Source organism: Condylura cristata, unplaced genomic scaffold (genome assembly GCF_000260355.1).
Source record: "Condylura cristata isolate star-nosed mole 26May11 unplaced genomic scaffold, ConCri1.0 scaffold00030, whole genome shotgun sequence".
Taxonomy (NCBI): domain Eukaryota; kingdom Metazoa; phylum Chordata; class Mammalia; order Eulipotyphla; family Talpidae; genus Condylura; species Condylura cristata.
Window position 1 is genome coordinate 8,949,710 of NW_004567131.1, and position 17,852 is coordinate 8,967,561.

Sequence of the window (17,852 nt, forward strand, 5' to 3'; positions counted from 1 at the left end):
GGAAAGAGACAAGAAAATTTTACTGTCTATTGGGCAAAGGGTAAAGTAAGATAAAACATGTAAGAAGGACTCATCATCCTACTGTTTTATTATAGAATACAGAAAATCCTGGAAATGAAATTATCAAAGACATAGTAGAAGAAACTGCAAAGAATTGGGGAAAAAAAAAAAAAACAACACTGGTGTTGAAATAGCCAAAGATGCCCAACCATGCTGGCAAATCAACATGACATTTCAGAATGTCAAGTAATGTTAGAATATTAAAGGGAAAGCAGGAAGACATCAGTGTCAAGAAAAGAAGATAACCCTAAACTTTTCAAGGAGAAAAAACAAGTCTTCTATGTACAATGAGAATCACTGAGGCACCTCATCATGTAGATATTATACAGAAGTTATCTTTGATTCACAAGTCACATATTATTATGTTCCAAGATGAGTAAGATTTCAATCAGATTTATTAAGCTAACTAGATATAATAATTAAGAGTCCATCTTTCTTTCATCTAAGATTGAAGAATGGAAACCTGTAAGCATTTACTACCCAACAATTATGACTTTTATAAAGGCCATGTTTATATAGTGAGTGAAACGGTCTAGTCTTGTTCATGTGGAAACATTACAACTGAGGAAACAATTTAATCAGTTAACGTAGAAGTCCTGGTTCTGGCAATAGTGTTAAATTATCATGTCAGGCTATTTATTTGTGCATCAAAATGTAATATTTAAAGGTATAATCACTTTGTTTTAAAAATAAGTGCAGAGCATATTTAAAACACAATTATCTTTATTTATAAGCAGATCACTGAAGTAGAATCTATAAAAGGACAGAAGTAGATACATGTAAGGAGTGTAAATGTCAGAGGGGAACATTACATTCCCTCCTTATGGCTAGGCTGATGGAAAATATAAAAATGAAGAAATAAGGAATGTGTTAGGATAACAAAGCAACTCCAAAGTTTAAAAATAGTGATTTCTAGGTCATTTCTGGATTATTAGCAATCGATGCCCCTCCCCCTCTCTGGTGGGGCGCAGAAAGGCCGGTCACAGTGCTGGTGTCAGCCTGACTGGTTCTGGTCCTCGCGCTTTCACACTCTGTGTATCTTGTGAAGCTCCACAAACGGGGCCAAGTCGTCGAGGTGAGGCCACCACTTATACAGAAACCGCTCGGCGATGGTTCTCAGCCATGGGGTGACCCTCACTTCTCCCCTGGCACCTCTCTCCAGGAGCTCTTCCAGCTCTTCTTGGGTCAGGTAGAGGAAGCTTTTTGTCTCACTGGGGTCTGGATCGACAGTAACATCCTTTCTCACAAGCAGAAGATAACAGATTTCATGTTCTCCCCAAATTCGATCTGATTTGGCTTTATGATGATATATGGTCATAAATACAATGTCCTCCAGAGAAATCTACAACAAGTGTTGATACAGTATTAAGAGGGCTAATTTACTTTTTTAATATAAAATTCCCAATTTTTATTTTTGTTAAATATTTATTTATTTATGCATATAGAACGGGGGTAGAGGTCCGAGGTGCGTGGGTGGTTCACGATAGACAGAGTGGGGAGCAGAACAGGCAGACTGGCTGAAATACACTGCTGAGGGGAGCAGCGGGTGAGATAGGAGAGGTCTGCCACGCCATGTAGGTCACCTCCCGGCAGGGGATCCAGCTCATGCTGCAGTAACTGCGATAGCTGCACAGTGCTGTGCTTTAACCCATTGGGCCTCCAGGGAGGGCCCAACAATGCTAATTTAAACACAGAACGTGTAGACAAAATAGAGAAGATAAATATGTATTCATTTTCTTCAAAGGGTTTTGCCAAGCCAGAATTTTGGCTGACTACATTTCTGTAGATTCCAACTTGAATAATAACCTCGTCTTACTATCTTGGTTCAAATAAAGCTGTCTGCGTCTTACTTTTAAGAACCAGCCCTTCAGCCCAGTAAGATCTGGCCAGTTTGGTCAGGAAACTACTGTGCCCATCAATATCTTCCCAGATCAAGATCAGGCTTAATGGCATGTTCACAGGTAGTGGTGCTCCTACCACAATGCTTCATAGAAAGCTGATTCCTGACCATCTCAACTCTAGTCAACTGGACCAAGGACCCCAACAGAGCTGCCCTCTTGGTGAGATGTGCTTTTGAGGTCAAAACACAAGACCTCAGGCTCAGCTTTGCCCTTCCTGGGTCGCAGGGGTACCTGCTCTGGGGGAATGCCCAGCTCAGCCTGCAGGTGCCTGTGGGCCGCGCGCCTCACTCCCAGGGCGTCTTTCTCCTCCAGCTCTGCAGGATTGCTCAGGGGGTGACCGGAGCAGGAGTCAGTGAAATACCCTGGAAAGAATTCACAAAGGGAACTTGGCTCTTGCTTTGTTTCTTCAAAACTGAATACATAAGTTATAGACACACACCTTTCAAAGCGGGAGCTTTGGCAATTGCCTGGCAGTGTGGAAAGAGAGAATGGGTGAGTGAGTCTGCATCCCTACTCCCACACCAGAAGGGTTTGGGCCAGTGCTTAAAAAAAGACACCAGGTGGCCCCTGACTCCAGCTACCCTGGGAAGGGGCAGCATAGACAATCCTCTGGCCTCTGCTCCAGACCTCCTCCTGCATTCCTAGTGGAACTATCCAAGGAAACATTGCAGTGGGGAGCAGATGTGCACCCCGGCACTAGCCATCTCCCTCCTCAGACACTGAATGTTTCTTGCATACATTGTAGGAGTCCCTAGTGCAGAGTACACCCTTGCAAGCAAGCTGGAATTCTGCTTCTCCTGAAGGTGACTTACACTTGGTGTGAAATTTTAGAGTGAGCCATGACTGCTTGCCATGCGTCTCAGAGCCACGGCCACCTTTCCACTTTGATAGTTCAGAAGTTTTTCTTAAACAAACTTTTCTCAGCTCTACAAAGAAACTTAGCACTGTAATGTGATCAGCAGATATGGAGGTGATTTGGGGAATGATGAGATGTCTCTGCCAGGCCTCAGAGAAAGAGGAGTTCAGGGGAAGAAGGGACCCTCCATTGCCCCCATATGCTGGGGTCAGCCCACTTGTGATTAGTTCACTGCAAGGTGAGGTTTTGAAAACTCAATGCTCCTTGCCAAAATACTTCAAAGAACCACAGCTGACATACATGCCATTGGGTAAAAGGGTAAATCCATTCACTCATCATTTAAGAAATGCAAAATATATATATCTAAAACTCCAAGACTTGCATTGTAAGATAATAATTTGTCATTTTCTCCTTGATTTTTATACTCAACACCACCAAATGGAATTCCTCCAAATCCTTAGAAGGAAGTTTACCTGATTTAAATAATTTTGTAATGCAAAACATAGTCAGAGATAAGCATGTTTCTTAATTTAAAAAAAAAACAGACTCAATGAGGAAATCTAAGAAGCATCTCTCTGTCTTATTTCATTCAGAATGAGCTGCTTATTTAGATGAAAACAAAAGATAGATATTGATTATCTAGATAATTCAGGTCCACATTTCTATTACTCGCTTGAAAACAGACTCTTAAATCGTAAGTGTGGATAAATGGACTCACCAGGAAAAGTGACTTTGGTGTCTGACCTCTGCTGTATTAGGAGTTGATTCTCCGTGTTGAAGAGGACGACGCTGAAGGCTCGGTGCAACAGGCCTGAAAGGCACGTACCATCAACACAAGCATGGGTCAGCTTCACACTGTTTGTCTCCCACATCGGTCTCTGCCTCACAGAACCCTCTACAGTGATGGCACCTGGGTGGTGGCAAGGGGGTGCAGGTTGCCCTTTTCAGAATCTCCAGCTAATCAAAATGACATCACAAATTAAAGCTCAAATACATAATTTAAGATGACCTCTGAATATTCTCTCAAAGATGACACTTGCAGGAGGTTGAGGTAACTTGGGGCTCTTCCTCTCTCCCCGACATATTTGACAAGGGAAACAAATGGGAAAATCCTCCAAGAAAGAAAGAAAAATTTCCCAGGTTACCTTTCTCAATGTTTTCATTCAGATGGCAATTTCTCTTGGTGTCTGCACTAATAACCTTGTCATTTTCATCAACAACGATCAGCATTTCGTCTAAGCGCTGCAGTTGGCGCTCGTCTACCCAGTTGAGGTTGACTTCACTCATGACGGCCAGCTGCACCCCACCTGAAACACACAGGTGCCCTCCCATCTCGGTAGCAAAGACGTTAATCTCTGCAATCTGCTGTCAACTACTTTACGAGTTAAGACTTCTTCATGCCTGCATGACAAGAATAGTACTGAGGTGTGCGGTTGTGAGACATGGCAAGGTGTGATGTTATTCTAATTTAATTTGTTTCTGCACGGAAACTCTTGGATTATATCCATACCTATGTGTGTACCAATGTATGTATATATACTCACATGTATTCAGGTTTTTATAGATTTCTTCCATTTTCCATTAAGATTTAAACAAAATGGCCCTCCCTGCTGGCGCAGCGGGCTACAGCACTGCACTGAGAAGCTAAAGCCACTTCCGCATGAGTTCGATTCCCGCCTGCCCCGGAGGTGACCACATGGCGTGGCAGACCTCTCCTGACCCACCCGCTGCTTCCTTTAGCAGTGTACTTCATCAGTCTGCCTGTTCTGCTCCCTGCTCTCTCTGGTGAACCCTCTCACTGCCCCTGCACCTCTGGCCTGCACCCCAGTTCTGTATGCATAAATAAACAAATCTTTAAAAAAAAAGATTTAAACAAAATGATGTAAAAGTAAACTATTATATTCTTAAAAAATGTAAAAAAAAAAATTTAAACAATAAGTTACCACAAAAAAGCGACTGCCAAGGAAAAGTTTAAATAATGCTCTCTGTAGTATATTTGTGACAGAAAGAAAAAAAAAGAAACCACACCCTGTCATTTATTACTTTCTGTTTTCCATTCCTCCATCTTACTTTCATCCCTTCTTAATATAAACACAAAAGATTTACTTTTGCAAATTGACAACTGAGAATTGAGATAAAGAAGAGAAAACAAGGATTTTAAACCTAAATCAGATCTTTGATTTTGTTAAAAGACAGGTCTTTGCATTTTGTGGGGGTGGAGTGGGGAATGGAATCAAAAACGGGGGGGGTGCACGGGATTATGGTGATGGCACATGGGCGACTGGGTGATGGGAAACCCACGGGGATTACAATTGAGATGGGAAAAAAATGTACAAAGTGATGTAAAAATAAACTGCTATCAAAAAAAAAAAAACAGGTCTTTGATGGGAAACCCAAGGGGATTGCAACTGAGATGGAAAAATGCACAAACATATGTAAAAATAAACTAAAAAAAAAAAAAAAGACAGGTCTTAAAGATGGGTTATGGCACTCTGACTCAATTCCACAGATCATCCAGCAGGAAGATGTTTTCACTGGACAGCAGATTCTCTAAGAGTGGGAGAGCTCTGGGGACAGCTGACTGTTCTGTGCCCACATCATTACCATGGAGTGTGTGTGTGTGGGAGGAAGTGTGCTGTGAAGTATTTATTTCTGCGAACCAGGTAATGTTCCTTCTGAGTGAATTGTGTGTTTGGTAAGTTTCATTAGTCACTGTTGTGTCTTAGAAAATATTAATAGGGTACATATATGCAATGGAATATTACCCAGCAATCAAAAAGATAGATTCATACCTTTTGCAGCAACATGGATAGAGCTGGAAGGGATCATGCTTAGTGAAATAAGCCAGAAAGAAAAAGAAAAATACCGGATGGTTTCACTCACTTATAGCAGGAGCGTAAGGGGTTAAGGGGCTGGGGGAGAGGGGAGTGGCGTGGGGAGAGAAACTAATGTAATAGAGTAAAAATGGAAACAATGAACAACTATAAACCAGAGGCATTTTATGGGAGTGGAAAAGGGAATGGGATCAGTACTGGGGTGGGAAGAGTGCACTGGCAAATGGGTGAATTGGTGGTGGGAATCCCATGGGGATTAAAACTGAGATGGAAAAATGCACAGAATGAAGAATGATGTAAAAAAATATTAAAATTACATCCTGGGTAACCAAATAATATTCATTAAATAATAATGGACAATTGCATTTGTGACTGAAGCAAAAGATACTTTGCATTTTAGAAAATAATTGAGACTAAAGGTGCATGCCCTCCTCGAAGTAAGTGTCATGATGTTACTAAAGAACATAATAAAACCCAATACTTAGGGCAAATAAAATATCTATAGAAGCCAGGAATCAGCATTTGAAATTAATCTATAAATTATTTATATTGAATCTGTTTGACATTTGAAAAACTGAAAATTTATTTCTCTCACATACGCTTACAACACACATATACACAAACACACTCATTTGCAGTAATAGCTCTGAATATTTTGAAAATAACTGAAAAAGGAGAGTTTGTGCAACACAACACAGAAATGAAAAAACTGAAATTATCAACCTGATGTACTATTGGAATCAGAGCATGGAAATGATGACAGGACACAGCAAATAGGCACAAGGTAGATGAAATTATAGACTTTAAAACATTGTTTAAATCTTGTAGTAAGTCAGAATCATTTTCTTAAAGCTGATCAAAAGAACATTTTTGCAAGAATTAAAAATTACTGGGAAATGGGCCCTCCCTGGTGGCGCAGCGGGTTAAAGCACTGCACTAAGAAGCTAAAGCCACCTCCGCATGAGTTCGATTCCCGCCTGCCCCGGAGGAGATCCACATGGCATGGCAGACCTTTCCTGACCAGCCCGCTGCTCCCCTCAGCAGTGTACTTCCTAGATCTGCCTGTTCTGCTTTCTGCTCTGTCTCTGGTGAATCCTCTCACCCTCCGCATCTCTGGCCTGTACCCCAGTTCTGTACGAATAAATAAATAAATATATTAAAAAAATTACTGGGAAATGTAATATTTACTAGTGAACTTTCACTGATCCTTAGATTGCAAAGTCCCTTAAAAAGACTTGTAGAACCTATAATCAGGTTTTACAAAAACCAAAGAAGGGGATGACTCAACAGCTCTTTTGAAGACCCCCTTGCACGTCAGTTCAAATACTACGTTGTCTCTTCAAAGCTTCATTCAGGCCATCCCCCAGGGCAACACACATCTCCACAAATGGTCACATCGTGCTTCTCTGCATATCACAGGACATCACATACATTTTCAGTTTTCCAGTTTCACAAACTGGAAAATCATAGATAATTACTTTGACTCAATTATACTTTTGGAAAATGCTCTCAGTTTTTAAACTTGTGGCCAATTATGTTCTAATATTATTTTAGTGTCAGCTTCAGTGATATTTTAAATATATATGGAAAAGAGGAGGACTTATTCAAGGATCAATGAAGGCTAACTCTTCAGAAACGAATAAAGTCCTATCCTTCTAAAGTTGTAATAGAACTTTCTGGTACACTCATAGATATTCATGTTATCCATGAATATTATGGATATGAATTTCAGATTTTTAAAAAAAAAGAACTCATGAAAGTACAAAAAACATATGTGGGGAAGTATTTACATGATAGTCTATAAAGAGAAACCTTTCTAGGTGTGACACTAAGAGCAGAAATACTGGCACAAAAAACGGTGGATTGAAATCTTTCTGTATGTCAGGAAAGCCAAAAAGAATGCATTGAACAGGACATTTTATCTGTTTAGCATCTTGGGATAAAGACAATATCCTCAAGCCACTGAGAGTTCAAAACACCCCGAAAGAACATTCGCTATTGTGATGAGTTTATTTCTTACCTTGTGGCACCACTTGCTTTATTTTCTGCAGAATACCTAAGAGGGGTTAGCATTTAACTCTTATCTATCTTTACCTCGTGTTTTACGCTCGGCTGTAATCCACTGCTACCTCACAGCGCCGGCCCTTCCTGCGGAGAGTCTCTTACCTTGTATCCTAGAAGTTCCCTGTACTCAGAGTCCAGGTCCCTTTTGGGGCACCACTTGCTATGGTGACCAGCCACGTCAAGCAGAATCTGAGGGAAGATGGTAGAAGAATAAGGAAAGACAGGAAACAAACGTGTTGGTGGTGCAGGGTTGGTGGTGCAGCTCTATCAAGCCATCACCAGCCACTGCAGCATGAGTTTGATTCCCGACTAGGGAGCTGACCCCATGGCACAGCAGACCTCTCCGGACCTTTTCACTGCTCCCCTCTTTTGGTAGGTCTGCCTGCTCCCGTTCCCCACTCTGTCTCTGGTGAATGCTCTCGCCAGCTCCACCCCTGCAACTCTGGCCTATACTCCACATGCATGCATAAATAAATCTTAAAAAAAAAGGATTGGTCACCTCCCTGGTGGCACAATGGTGGCCCAAAGGGTTCAAGTGCAGCACTAAGCTGATTGCAACCACTTCAGCATGAGTTCAATCCACAGCCAGGGAGGTGAACAAGGTCTGGCAGATCTCTCCTGTCTTGCCACTACTCCTATCAGTAATGTAATTTGTTGATTTGCCCGTTCTTCTTCCCACTCTGCCTTTGGTGGGTACTATCATTGCACCTGAGCCTCTGGCCTGTACCCCAATTCTGTATGCATAAAAAATTAAACTTACAAAAAAAAAAAAAAGCTGGGGCCAGGGAAGCTGTTTCAGAGCAGAGACCGCTGTCCTGGTGTAGAGCATTCATTCATACAATCTCACAGGACAGGGCAAGTTTGATGTGTCTTCCAGTTAGTGTCTTAGAGGTATCAGGAGGTGCCAGCAGTTGCAACATCATGAAGATGTATACGTGGGCAGACCTCAGTGTTCTGGAGTGAAGGTCACAGTGGGGAAACATCCTCTTTCTAGGGCTCCTGACCTAGCAACTGTTGCCATCACAGGTCATCTGGCCAGGATTACCCAAGAGCACAGCCCCTACCTCTCAAAAATCTTTGCCCCATACATAGGCAAATTTTCTTGCCTTCGTTTTCCTGATTTCAAAGTAGATAGCAGCATTAGGATTTAAAGTGAAGAGGCACCACCCCGGTGGTGCAGTAAACACAGCACTAAGAAGCTAAAGCCACTTCTGCATGAATTCGATCTCCTGCCCAGGAGGTGACTACATGGCACGGCAGACCTCTCCTAACCCCCCCACCCCCCACTGCTCCCCTCAGCAGTGTACTTCGTGGGTCGTAGGTCGATCTGCCTGTTCTACTCCCCACTCTGTCTCTGGTGAATCCTCTCACAGCCCCTGCACTTCTGGCTTGTACCCCAGTTCTATATGCATAAATAAACAAATCTTAAAAAAAAATAAAGTGAAGGGGGAAAGAGGAGTTAGTACCAGAGTAATTAAAAAATGAATATAATTAATAGATAAGTTTATGCTTGAATATTAACTATAATACATGTAACTAACAAAATCAATGCCTGAGAGTGTGAGGGTGAATTTTTAGGAGAAAGGCAGTTTCCAGAGCTGTGGCTCCCTCTCTCCTGCAGTGCTCGCTTAGACAGTCTGTGGCTGCCAGAGGCAGAAGTGCTTGATCTGACTCTGGAGCTGAGTTCAGATCTGGCTATTTATTGTTCGCCAAAGTTTTTCTCTCAAACTTGCTTGGTAAGTGGGAGAAGGTAGAACAGGTAAATTGTGTTGTTTGTTGGAAATCTCCTATGCTACTTCATCTGTAACTAAATGCATTTCCCCACCCCCAACCCGTATAGTGACAATTACTAAGAGGATAATTCATTTCAAGTATCTGTGTTGCTGGGTGTTTTTTAAATACAAGGTGTAATGAAAACAATGAATAAGATCCTGCAAGTGTTGGGAATGTTTCTGCCTCGGATTTGCACATTTTAAAATACTCCCATTTCTACGAAATGATGATGAGGTAGGGATTGAAGCAAGCCACCTGGGCGTCCCTGTCACCTCTTCATGTTTCTGGAATCAGGTTCCTTCTAAGTCATTCACCAGTGAGCTTCAAAAGAGCAGAGAAATCTCTTAATCCCAGCTCATTTAGAATCAGCTGCAGAGATAGCACAGGATGTCTATTCACATGACCAGTGTCAGAGGTGAGCATCCAGAAAGCCCTGAGAGGGCCAGGCAGGGGCAGCTAGAGGTTCATTGCACGCTCCAGCCACCTGCAGGTATCTGGGGCATCTGACAAGGGCCACAGGCCTTGGCTGTTTCCCAAGACTGGGGGGTAAGGGCTCCCAGAGTCCAAAAGTTCTCCCCATGCTCTGAGTCATGGCCTCAGCAGTGCTGTTCCTGGGGCTCCAGCCTAAACCTCCCGGGCGTCATCTGCCCCTTGCCCTGGACAACTGTGGGGGACTGGAGGACTGTCACATCTGTATTTGTCTTGGGGGTGCCTCCAGCACCATTCTGGCCATGGAATCTCCCATCAACCCCGCTTGCTGCCCATCCTGCAACCCAAGGCACCCTCAAGCCTACCCCTCTGGTGGGTTTCAGCAGCAGTCACCCCTGCCTGAAACACTCCCTTAGCCCCTACCTGTGACCCAAATCACCAGACCTATGAGCCTATCCCCAGAATTAGCCTCAATCCTTCCCCTTCTCCACCTTTGCTTCTCCCTCTGGTTTAATCTCTGCCATGTCACGCTTGATGATTTCAATAGATCTGCTTGCCTCCTGCCTCCTATCTCAGCCCCTCCAGTTTATCCTCTATCCCAGAAATGGATTTTCTTGAAATATAACTTTGATTGTGTCACTTCTACCCTCTCACCTGAAGAACATTTAATGTGCTCTAATGCCTAAATCTTTGAGATAAATCAAAAGCTCCCATCAAGCTCATCCTCTCCTTTCAACTTCTTCTCTAACTCCCAGTTTTAGCAAAGGAACCGTCTGAATATCTGAACTACCCACCAAATAACTACTCCTCCGCTGTCTTCTTTTTGATTTTTAGATGCCCTTTGGTTAAATAATATTTTAAAAAATGTTTTAGAGTTTCTGAAGAATTTAAGGGAATGTCAGAAACAGCCTTTTTATTACTAAGTAGATAAGATAAATGTCGCAAGCCTGGCCTTGGGTAAAAAAGAATGTTAGGTAAAAACAGAGACATGAATAAATATGAACTTCAGTAATTAACAATAAATTGACATTGGCTAGTTAGTTGTGAGAAATGTAGCTCAATAATGTTAGATGGGTAAATGGGAGTGCTCCTTACTACATTTGCAGGTTTCTATAAATCTAAATCTATTCTTATTTATTTATTTATTTTTTGGCTGGCCCGGGGACAGCCTGCTTGGCTTTCATCCCAGCTTCCAAATGAAATCCCATTGTGGCGACCACAGGAACTTTCTTCTGAGTCTCGTTCATAATTAAATGTGGGCTAATACTTAAGGTAGGCTCAGAAAAATGTATTCTCCAGATCTTGCTAGTCCATTATTCTGAAATATTTTTAAGTTTACTTTTTAAACAGGAGAAAGGAAGGGAATAAAGTCTCCCTAAATGTGACAAGACCTACTTTGGGCTGACGCTGAAATGGGCTTCTTGTCTCCTAACTTAGCCTTTGATTGAAGGAACTCATGAACCCAGTCCAGCACACTGCTGCTAACAAACCCTGACATTTGACAAGAACCTAGACCTCCTGGGTTAAACTCATTGTCCCTGCCCTACAGGAATAGATTAACATTGCTCCCTGTTGGCACAATGTTGTGTATCCCTGTTGGCAATGTTGTGTAAGTGTGACCACCCAGCACTGTGACAACATCAGAGGCACATTTATTGAGTAAGTGAATGAAGGGGTCATGTACCAAGTATGATTTTTTTGTTGTTGTATACAAAGTTATCTCCTTCATGAAGACAACTTTTCCAGACTAGATCGGCAGCCCTGTTGGGTTTTATAATACCCAAAGACTAGGCAGGATTTGTGAAAGAGCATAAATAGGGGCAAACTAATGTGCACTTTTAACAACTACTGCTACTTAGAAAGCCCCTACATCAGGAGGGGGAGGGCCTAGAGAGCTATTATGTGGCCAAATGTGAAGAGTGAAGTTCTGGGGTTATTTACTGGCTGAAAGGAGCTTTCAATAGAAATCGTAGTAGTTAAGCAACATATATTTCTGTAGAATCTTTGACAACAATGCCTTTGAAGGGATTTTAATATACAAAGATGAATGTTCACTAATCAATAACATTTTCCAATACTTATGTTTATTCAGGAATTTTCTCTAACTCAGTGTTAGGTGAATGAGTATGTTTTGAGAATTCTGATTTACTAAAAGAATTAAACAATATATTTTCCCCATTTCTTTGTGTCTTTTATTTATTTTAATATAATAGTTTATTTTTGCATCATTTTGTGCCTTTTCCCATCTCAGTTGCAATCTCCCTGGGTTTCCCATCACCCGTGTGCCATCACCACAGTCCCTAGCACTTCCCCCCTTCCCCAGAATTAAACAATATATATATATATATTTAAGATTTATTTATTTATTCGTACAGAACTGGGGTAGAGATGCGGAGGGTGAGAGGGTTCACCAGAGACAGAACGGGGAGCAGAGCAGGCAGATCGACGCAGTACACTGCTGAGGGGAGCAGCGGGCGGGTCAGGAGAGGTCTGCTTGGCCATGTGGAGCTCCTCTAGGGCAGGCGGGGATCGAACTCATGAGGAAGTGGCTTAAGCTTCTTTGTGCTGTGCTTTAACCTGCTGCGCCACCAGGGAGGGCCAGAATTAAACAATATTTTAAAGGTGACAATTGTATCTACCTTGTGCCTGTTTGCTGTATCCTGTTATTTACATGCTCCTGATTCTAGCAGCACCTGACCATATAGGTTTTGCATTTCAGTGTTCTATTGCAAATCCTAGTATTCCTTTTACTTACAAAATATTTAGAGCTATTGTTTCAAGTTAGTATGTTTGTATGTATCTGTTTGCATGTGTATCTGAACTAGTAAATTTTATTTTATCTTTTTGTTGTTTATTGTTTATTTCGTAATCACAAACTTAACTCTGTAATCCAGCTAGATTTAGACATATAAGGAAACATGGAATCCAAAGATCTGTATGGAGTGCTTAATAATCATAAGATACTTTGAGCAGATGGGGATGAAAGAATGCTCTCCTGAGCTTCAGCGGAGTGGTCTGCTAAGATAAAACAGAAGTCAAATGTATCAGAGTTGTGCACAGTCAGCAATGGTGATTTTCTTGCGGGTCTGTCCATTCCTGGACTGGAAACTCTCCATTGCATTCACAATGCTCATGCCCCCCCTTCACCTTGCCAGAGACCACATGCCGCCATCCAACCACTCAGCCTGGCTGTGCATTTGAAAAACTAGGAGCCATTTGTGTTGGGTCTAGCATTTGCCATGGACAAGATTCTGGGACTTGTATGCTTCAGGGTAAAATTTCCCATAGGTGGACTTTCTGCCACTGCCATTACCTGAGGAGGTGTCACTCTATTTCCCGGAAACATATAAAGAGTTGTGAACCAGTATTACCTCAGCGCAGGAAAACTGTTACATAAAAAACATTCAATTTTGGTTGTGGAAAGAGACAAATAATAAAATAAAATATCCTTCCTTATGCTGTTTTGATAACACGTATACTAAAATCGGAATTATACAGAGAAGATCGTGTATCTCTTACACAGGGATGACACACAGATTCATGAAGTGTCCCATATTGTTCCCACCTTCTCCATGCACATGGAGTCCCTGAATCTAAGGGGGAGGAAGATAAGTCTGGTCCTTGAAACAGCACTAGTGACAGCAAGGACCAAGGCAATATAATATAGTGTTCTACAGTAGCTGGAACTGTAACTAACCACTTCCCCTCAGTCACAAAACATCTCCCTGATGACCATATCTGACATCATTAGATGTCATAAAACCCGTTAAGATGACAAATGAATTAATTAAATATCTTGGCTTGTTCTGTTGTGCTTTTTAGTTCACTCTACCTATAGATACTTTGTTTTTTTCATTCCAAATCTATTAAATATTGTTTTGAAAATATCTACTTTTGTTTTTTCTGCTCATACTGTTTGGAGATAGGAAAGTCAGACAAGATTCTGGAGAACGTGTAATAAAAAAGGAGTTATAGATAATGCAGTAAGATTGTAAGAGGCAACTTTACACCATTAAATTTGACAATCTTCATGAAAGGACAAATCCTTGAAAAGCACAAGTTACTAAAGCTGGCAAAAGGATAGTATATTGGAAGAGTCAAATATATGTAATAGAAATTTGAGTTTGTTATTTAAAAACCTCCATTTTAAATCCCAGAAGGCCTTTATATCCCAAAAGGCATTTCTCTTGCTTGGGTCTTTGTGCAAATATTAACTCTGATTCTTGTAACTGCACCAACAGTGGGCAAAGTTAATGGGGTTGATGTGGGTGGTGTGAGGGAGAAAAACAGACAGACAGATACACAATGTGTGGGAGTGGGTGTGGGGGCAGCCAGATAAAGGAAGAGAGAGACATAGGTTGAGACGGGAGACTGACTGCAGCGAGGAAGGAGAGAGGTTGAGAGAGGAGCCACATAATAAATAGCACTAGGCTTTAGATAGTATGATTAGTCACATTGACCTTTATCCACTGCCCAACTCCTTATTACACAGTTCTAACTTAGCCCTCTCTTTTCCTTTGCTTCTCACTTTGTGTTTTCATTGATTTAATGAATTTGTGATTCAAGCATCTCCATTTGTAGGTGCATCTTTCTGTTGAGACTTCTGAAATGGCTTGCCTTGTGTTTACTTGCAACCTACTTCATCACCATGGTGATTATACACAACAACCTCCCACACACAAGTCATTTGACTTTTTTCGAAGAAGTGGTACAGGTAGTAGAGATGGTTTATTCAATATATTATATTGCATTAACTGGATATTCATAAAAATATATCTTGATACATGTCTTAGAGCATACACAAAATTATCAATCTAATTGAGAAAGGTAGAAGAATGAAACCTTTCAGATAAATAAAGAATATCTTCATAGTTTTGGAGAAGGCAAACAAATGTTTTAGCAGGTTTCAGAGAATATTAATTACAGGGCAGCAATGATAAAATGGATTAAATCAATTAAGAATTCTATTTCTCAAAAGACACTGTTACAAGAATAAAAAGGAATCCACAGAATAGGATAAGGCAATGCACATATCCAAAAGATTTTATACACAATATGAAGTAGCTGACAAATAGATATGGAAAAGGCATGCAGTAAAATAAAGGTGACAAAATCTTAAACCCTTTGCACAAATGAGTGTCAATAGCGTGAACATGAGGTAAGGATTTCAACTTCAGTAGCCAGATAGGATTATTACAAAGATAATAGGGCTCTCCCTGGTGGCACAGCGGGTTAAAGCACAGCACTAAGAAGCTAAAGCCACATCAGCATTAGTTCAATTCCCACCCCAGAGGTGACGCACATGGCATGGCAGACCTCTCCTGACCGCCCGCTGCTCCCCTCAGCAGTGTACTTCATCACTCAGCCTGTTCTGCTCTCCACTCTATCTCTGGTGAATCCTCTCACCCCCCACACTTCTGGCCTGTACCCCAGTTCTGTATGCATAAATAATATCTAAAAAAAAAAAAGATAATATGAGTAAATAAATGAAGATGCAGGAAAATAAACTCCATTTCTGTAAAGCTTAAAATCAGGTAGAGGTAGACAATATTGTTAGGGATTCTTAGGTTATACAAGTCTAAAGAACAGGGTCTCCCTGGTGGTGCAAGGGGTTAAAGGGCAGCACTATGAAACTATCCACAGCCACTGTAGCACAGGTTGATCTCCAGCCGGGGAACTGACCCACATAGCACTGCAGACCTCTCCTGTCTCACCCACTGCTCCCCAGGGGTGTATTTCAATCTGCGTATTCTGCTCCCGTCTGTCTCTTAACCCCTGCACCTCTGACCTGTACCCCAGTGTGTATGCATAAATAGATCTTAACAAAGAAACCAGAATGAAACTGAAGTGTTCATAAAAATATACCGTGATACATGTCTTATAGGATACACAAAGTTAATTATTAATCTAAACGAGAAAGGTAGAATAATGTGCCCTAAACCCACATTCACAGACTCCTCTTAGGAGACAGAGAGAACAGGGCTGGTGGTGGGACTGCCCCAAGGTTTCAATTCGGTGTCCTCTGTTTCTGCTATTCTTCATAACAAAATTCTAGGCCAGAATTTCTTGTTAGCCTTAAACACTAACTTATCTCCCTGGTGCATAATCTTTCCTTTCCAATGAGTCTTCTCTCAGTAACTCAGCGTTTACTACTTTTTGAGGTCTTGGAAGTTCATTTCCCTAGAAATCAAGAAGATGACTTCCTAGGGAAAATGAAAGAGTGTTGAGGTGAACATAGGGGACAAAACGCTCCCGTTGGGGAAGCTGAAGTATAGCACACTAAGTGCAAATTGAGTTGACTAGGTACCACAGTGAGTGCTTTGGTAAGATCAACAGAAAGGGAAGGAATGTGGACTTGTGGAAACAGCTGAAGTATGCTCAGTGAAGGATTAACAGGACTGAATGACTATAAGACATGAGATAACTTGCTGAGTAACAGAAATAAGAAGTTGAAAGAAAGACAGGAGCTGACTGAAACAAGGTAGATTATGTCTCTCTGGAGTTGGCTTTACCCCACATTGATGAGTCCCAACATGCATGTCACCATTATGACTTGATAGGTTGTTGAGTATTGAAACTCAGAGAATATGATTGGTGTCCAGCTCCAGGGTCAGAATCTCTCATAGTGGCAGATGGTATCATTCCCATCAGCTCCAATTGGGTAGAACATTTTCCCAGCAGGAAGTTTAACACTGAGGCCATTTCAGCAAGTGAAGTGCTGGTTATTTCACTAAAGGGAACAAGAATGATTGTCTGGTGAGGCTTGAGTTTGGGTCAGTCTGTTTCAGTTTTGCCCATGACCCTAAAGAAGCGCTCTCAGCTGTGGGCATGACATACATAAGGTACATGTGAGTTCCCTGTCCCTTCCTGGCTTGTGGATGTGATAATCTTCCATCAGTGGGGTGGAGACCTCAACTCACTTTCAGGCTCCAGGAACTGCTCTTTCTCAAGCCAGTTGCCTTCTCACTGACAGCTAGGTCATAAGGGCATTTCTTTGTAGATTTTAGCTCTTCTCTGGGACTCACAGCACTGTGCAAACCTCTACCTTACCAACTATCAGTTCTGACCTCTGTCAAGTGCTTGTGCTCTTACCAGGCTATGGATTTGGCCACTGTCAGAGAGGAAAGTATTGGTAGCATCAGCTCAACCTTAGTGTGGGGTACCTATTTCAAATATAAGGAAAATTGTCATATGGACAGCTGGCTATAGGAATATGGAGTAGAATTCTGTGGTTTAAATTTGGAGGCTGGGCCCTCCCTGGTGGCACAACAGGTTAGGAGGTAGCACTTCAAGCTGGCCACCGCCGCTTCAGTGTGAGCTCTATCCCCAGCCCCGGAGGTGATCCACATTGCTTGACAGACCTCTCCTGACCCACCCGCTGCTCCCCTCAGCAGTGTAGTTTGTTGATCTGCCTAATCTGCACCCCAAGCTGTGAAGCTTTTCACTGCCCCTGTACCTCTGTCTTGTACCCCAGTGCTGTATGAATAAATGAATCTTTTTTAAAAGATTAGAGGCTGTAGAATTTGGGTGATACATAAATAGAATGCATAAAGTTATACAGTATAAAATATTTGTCAGCATACTTAGATGTGCACAAATATATAAAATGGGTAAGATTGCAAAATATGGTGTTAGGGTTGAAAGCAGGAATTAGGAAGAGGCATTTTGGAATATTAAGGGTACACCCCATTTGTCAAGAGACGGAGGGAACCAGAGTAGAGGTTTCCCAACCCTGGGACTAACTCAATTGAGTAAATGAAATCAAGCAACTCCACGGAGCTGACAGACAGCTTCTACCTGAGAATTATCTGGGGCACAGCCCAGTGACCCACTAACTTGGCTCTGAGCTTCAGACTTACTGCACTTGTCCTTTCATGTGTACCTAGCCTGTCTGCTTGAGCCACTAAGAAAAATGTGCTCTTTTGCCATTTCTCT

General features: G+C 41.8%; 1 protein-coding gene across 1 annotated transcript; it reads right to left on the reverse strand.

The window, feature by feature from the left end:
- Positions 1-1,084: 1,084 nt before the first annotated feature.
- Positions 1,085-4,104, reverse strand: LOC101633955 (isopentenyl-diphosphate delta-isomerase 2). Its single transcript, XM_012731279.1, has 4 exons — positions 3,963-4,104; positions 3,536-3,628; positions 2,154-2,323; positions 1,085-1,390 (listed from the first exon to the last, which is right to left on the reverse strand). Exons 1-4 carry the CDS (start codon positions 4,102-4,104, stop codon positions 1,085-1,087), a joined length of 711 nt encoding a protein of 236 aa, XP_012586733.1.
- Between the last annotated feature and the right edge of the window lie 13,748 nt (positions 4,105-17,852).